This window comes from Chelonus insularis, unplaced genomic scaffold, assembly GCF_013357705.1.
Source record: "Chelonus insularis isolate UGA/USDA-ARS -01 unplaced genomic scaffold, ASM1335770v1 contig_159_pilon, whole genome shotgun sequence".
Lineage (NCBI taxonomy): Eukaryota > Metazoa > Arthropoda > Insecta > Hymenoptera > Braconidae > Chelonus > Chelonus insularis.
In genome coordinates, this window is record NW_023276399.1 from 352,306 (window position 1) to 358,305 (window position 6,000).

The 6,000-nt window shown below is 28.8% G+C and overlaps 1 protein-coding gene across 1 annotated transcript; it reads right to left on the minus strand.

The window, feature by feature from the left end:
* Positions 1–1,815: 1,815 nt before the first annotated feature.
* LOC118064048 (neurotrypsin-like) lies at positions 1,816–5,673 on the minus strand. Its single transcript, XM_035078402.1, has 11 exons — positions 5,546–5,673; positions 5,296–5,471; positions 4,415–4,701; positions 3,926–4,317; positions 3,642–3,854; positions 3,444–3,569; positions 3,118–3,270; positions 2,770–2,919; positions 2,450–2,681; positions 2,178–2,357; positions 1,816–2,062 (listed from the first exon to the last, which is right to left on the minus strand). The coding sequence occupies exons 1-11, from the start codon at positions 5,591–5,593 to the stop codon at positions 1,926–1,928; spliced, it is 2,094 nt and encodes a 697-aa protein (XP_034934293.1). The 5' UTR covers positions 5,594–5,673; the 3' UTR covers positions 1,816–1,925.
* Positions 5,674–6,000: the final 327 nt, after the last annotated feature.

The window sequence follows — 6,000 nt, forward strand, 5'->3', positions numbered from 1 at the left end:
ACATTCAACAGATTCATTATTTGTAAATAATTAAGTCGTGTACATACGTATGCATTCATACGTAATTCTATGCAACGTACTATTAAGAATAGTCTGTAATCGAATGAAAAAGTCTGTTAGGAGATATTGATTTTAAAAATTATAAGAATAAAAAATATTAATACAAGGTATATATTAAAGAAAAAAAGAAAAAAAAATTAATAATAGAACTCACTCAAAATTGAATATCGTGAAAATGCACCTGTTTCAATGAAGTGTGTTGTCTAATAAAGAACATTTGGAAACATTCTCCATCTAGTCACTAGTCGTTAGTTTAATCCGGTTTTTAGAATAATATAATTAAAAAATGCAAAAGTTTTTATAAAAATCCGGATTTTTAAATTATTTGCTTATGATTACATTTTAATTGTGTATATTAGCTATTGAATCAATTGAATTCAAATTATTAATATACGTTCTAAAGACATTAAATAATTTTTTTAACAAAAGTTATTAAATTTAGCTTTATGAAAAAATTATTTTTATATTCGTAAATATATTTTAAATGACAAGTCATAGCATTTATAATATAAATGATTTTTTGGATACATTTTATATTTTATATTTATGTTTTAAAAATTTTATATATGATTTATTTTATTATATTTTCCAAATACAATTATTCCATTTCGATATATTTATTGAGTAAGTCAAAAGTCAATGAGATTATTTGTGATAATATTTAATTAAATACATCGAAAATTAATTTAAATGAGATTCAGAGTCTATAGAACGTATATTAATATTTATATAAACGAAAGGAATATATGATAATTAAGAATTGAATTATATTTATGTATAAATTATTAATTAAGTGAATATGTTAAATTTACTTTTAATTTACTTTGTCATAGAACTCATCTCCACATTCCCATATGAGTGACACCTAAAAACTCTTCGTTCGCACGTACAAATAAAAATATACATTATGGATGTTGTTATTTATATTTCATTGCGAAAACGATATTGCTGAGAGTTATAAAAACATTGTCCGTTAAAAATAAAATAAATGGGTCTATATACATGAAAAGCAAAAGAACATTTTGCTATTTAAAATTTTTTTTTAACACAGAATACAGTTATATAATAAACACTGATCACACCAAACGTATCGATCATAATTTTTGTCTGAAGTCGATATAAAATTGTTCAAGTAATATTGAAAATGCTTTTTAATGTAATGTTATTTTTACTGCATCTATGTGTATGCTTGAGCATAATCATTGATTAAAAAAAAATTCATAAGCTCACACTAAAATAGAAAGTCTGTATGTTTATAACAACATTTTTTTTGTTAAACCCGTCCTGTATGTACATATTGTCGATTTACAAATTTTTACTTCTGTATCGATCGAATACGTTGGGACTATTGTAAATAATTTTGGTTATATATAAATGAAAATAATAAAATAAAAACAAAAATTACAATTATTGTAGAAAAAAAATGTCTCATGAAATAGAATTCAACTTAACTGGTAAAAATATACTGTTTTTATTCATTTCTATATTTTTTTCCTTCTTCCATGTCCACTCTTCTTATCATAAACAGTTTAATTTATTCAAATAAAAATCATCAATCATGAAACATAAACTGTACTTTTTGTAAAAAATTATTATTTTATTTATAATCAATTATTTAATCTATTACTGTTCTAAAATTACATATGTATTTAAAATGTATTTTCATTATTCATTTATCTCTTAAATAAGAATAAATATGTTCTATAAGTATTTTCAAATTGACGTTGTAAATTAAAAATAAATAAAAAACAATTGTCATGGAGTATGAGAATTTCATTTTGTTATTAAAATAATTTTTTATATTACTTGCATCAGTAATAATGCTATATAATAATCTGCCTGCAGAACGAATTTCACTTAAAAAACTATCTTCCAGATAGAGATTCTCGTATTTTTTTATCGATCCAATCTCGGTAATGGGAAATACGCACGTAAACTCCCGGCTTGTTGGCTGCACCACAGTGTTGACCCCAGCTGGTAATACCATAAAGAGTGAACACACCTGTGAATTCAGGAAGAAACACTCAAATGAATTCTTCGATTGATTGACTAACAATGAATTCAAAAATATGCAAGGTATAAAGTAAAAAAGTAAAGAAGAATATAAATTTTCATACCGTCGTGTTTACATGCCAACGGTCCGCCAGAATCACCATCACAAGCATCAATACCCTCATCTAAATATCCAGCGCAAATCATTCCATTGCTTATAGCTCCTTCACCGTAAACATACTCCGCTCGACAAATAGACTGATCAATTAATGGAATCCAACCAAAACGTAAATCTCGAGAGTGAGCTAAAGAATTTCAATTATTCAAAATATGTCTTTATTCATTTAAAATGGATCAAAGTTTAAAATATATTCACATATAAATTGTGTTAACTTACTCAATGATCCAGTTTCAATGCTTCCAAATCCACTGATTGTACAGTTTAACCCAGCGGGATATTCGACATTCGTTGGAGGTAAGCAAATTGGTACGATGTGCTCATTAAGTGGAATACCTCGACCTTTTAATAAAACCAAAGCAATGTCATTGTTCATACGATGACCCTTACGAAATTCCTCATGAATGTAATAATCTTCAATGTTCACATTAACTTCAGTATCTTCTGGTATCTAAAGAGGATTTGAAGTAAAGTTGATTCAATTTTATAAATTTTTTAGATTCATGTATTTTTTTTTTAAACGATAAAAGTTTTTTTACTTCAGTATTATAATCTCCGGCACGGACGAAATAAGTACCCTTATTGTAACCTTCAAGGCAATGGGCCGCTGTTAAAACGTGCAGAGGAGAGATAACGACTGCACCACACCAGTGATTTGATCTATTATGACCGCGAACTCTAATACTTGCCTTTAAATGAAATGAAAAAATTAGTCGCATGAAATATAATTCCACTAAAATTTATCTAATCATTTAAAATGTATTTATATCATAAATTGAAGACAAAAAATCCATCAGGGATAAATTCATTTAAACTATTTTTAATTTAAAAAAATTCATCAACCAATCAATCATTACAAAAAGTTAACAAATCATTTTTTCATTTACCTGCCAAGGGTATGAACCTTTAGGAGCTATTGAACCACTGATAACTTTTTCAAATATATCGTCTCGATTGTTAAAATATTCAGCACGTCTACCACATTCTGCCGGAAGAATATCATCAATATTAATTTCTGGCTCGACGTAGTTAACATTATCCTATAAAAAATTGTGCTCAGTAAAAAACAGAAAATGAAAATTTAAATCAAGATCAATGAGAATTATATACCTAAATTTTTTCATTTATAAGCTACATTTATTCAATTCATACTACTACTGATTAATTTTAATTCAAATACAATATTTAACCATGATTAATTTTCATCATTTACCTCGTCAATATTTACAGGAACTTCTTGGCATATTACTCCAGCATCTTCTTCGTGGTTGCAATTACTTTCACCCCAAGGGTGGTGTTCACATCGATAGATTTGAGTTTCATTTCCATCACAAGAAACCTAAAAAAATTGAATCGATTCCACCAATAATTAAAAAAGAACTTTTTTTAATAAGTAAATTAAGTTGTTTACTTCATCAAGCCATATTGGTCCTTGTCCAGGTCCAAAGAAACTATTTTTTTTTGGTACAGCATTTCCTCCATATCCCAACGACCTACAAATCACTTTAGCAGTTTCTTTTGTAAAATCATCATCGCAAATTGTACCCCAAACTCCATGATGTCGTATCTCTACTCGACCTTCAGAAGGACGACTTCCATTTGCCAATCTTATTTCAAAAGGTGCCTGAATAAAAAAAAAATATTTTTATTAATGAAAATTTTTTAAAAATCAACAATTCATTGAAATAAATTTACGTCGCAATGTTCGGGACTTTCATCTGATCCATCTGGACAATCTGGAACTTGATCACAAATAAACGGTGTAGATATACAGAATGGACTATTATCACACTTCCATTGACCTTCTGGACACGTGTTAACTGCCGTTTTACAGACTACTCCAACTGCTTCTTCTGGAGAACAATCGTGAACACCCCATCCATCGAAATCACACTCCCTTAGAGAAGTTTCATTCCCTCGGCACTTTAATTGATCAACCATGAAACGTGTTGGTGGCTCTAAATTGCCAAAATATCCCCCTGGCCGTACTGCTAAAGCCCCGAAATTAAATCCAAGCTCTTTACAGATTACAGTAGCATCATTCATTCCAAAGCCATCATCACACACTTGTCCCCATTGTCCTAAGACTATGAAAAATGCATTAGTATCGTTCTATTGAATGAAAATTTCGTTAGCTTAGACAAATTTACAGTTAAAATTAAATAAGAAAATACAAATACTTACTTTTGACTTCTACTCTTCCTTCAAAATCATTTTCAGAGCCGCTCAATCGAATAGCATAATTAAGTTTCTCAGGATTACAAATATCTTCATCTGATCGATCTCCACAGTCGTTTTTCCCATCACAAACTTGAGATTGATTGATACATTTGTTATTTCCACAAACAAACATTCCATCACAATTCATGCTCAAATCAATCAATTCATAATAATCAAAATCAACCGCAGGTTCCAAAGCTCCAGAAGTTCCAACGTTATTGTTACTTAAAAGGCACAGATTTTTTTTTGCTCTGAAATCCAAAAATAATTACTTATTAAACTTTTTTTATTTAAATCATTCCTTTTATACTATTCACAATTAAATTTAAGCTTGCATCCTGAATGATGCATTCATTAAACATACTTCAAATTAACTTGTTTGAAACTAGATAAATTCATCAAAAACATTAAACCCAACGAATGGATCATAAAAGACATTTTCCAAGAAATGAAACTAAGGCACATGTAAACCCAGGATGTTATATAAAGTCGAATTTACATTTATGAATAAATCTCCTTTTAATTGGAGAAAATTCAAACAAGATAAATTGTTAAGGTGAATAAGAGGTTGAGATTTCCCGGTAGAATTAATAAATGAAGTCTATACTACTAAAGAGTATTCTTCATGTTCAAATAAAGGTAGAAAGATATTAAATTCTAAATTAATTGAAGATGCTCAAAACTTGTTTTCAAATGATACTTTAAAATTGACAGACCTATCTAATAATAAAATACAAAATTCTATTCAGATGTATCAATAGTCGTAACTCTTCAGTCGATTAATAGCCATGAAAATTTGTCAAACTAAAGCAATTACCACGGGTGAAGAAAGTTTTTAAACTTACTTATGAGAAAAGGAGCGACAAGTGAACTCAGCTTCTTTGCATCTGAGAGCGCACGTCTTTGGAGGTGTATTGAGCCACTTTTCCACGTCATAGCCGTTAAGTCGGTGTCCGGATGTTCTTTTGAAGAACTCCAAGTGTTGAGAACAAAAATTTTCATCTCGACCATTTGTGCAATCCTGTGAAATTGATAATCTCTTGAAATCTGCTGGCTTCTCATCTTCCTCTTACTAAGTTTCTCAATTTAACTTACCTCCTCACCATCGCATACCCAGTGTGATGGTATACATTCCTCAGGCATGCATTCGAAATGTCCTTTCTTGCAGGATTCACCAGATGGTAGAGACGAAGAACGATCAGTACCTTGTAAAAATAATTTGAACCGTTAAATACAAATTTACATGCATTTTTTAAAATATACTCTACTTGAAAATTTTCTAGATGTGATAAAATTTTAAATTCAAGATAAAATACATTATATGTAAATTTGTTGAAATTTGTATATAAAAAAAAAACGTAATTACATCATTCGTACCGAAGTTTCATCATTTTACTCAATTTAAAGATTATAACAAGCAAAAAGAAAGTTCTTCAAGACTTTAAGGAAAAGGCATTAAATTCATTATCACTTAATTGCCTTTATATAACTTAGCATCAAACACAGAATAATTCATTTACTTCATACATGTTGGAAATCAGCGTCTCCGA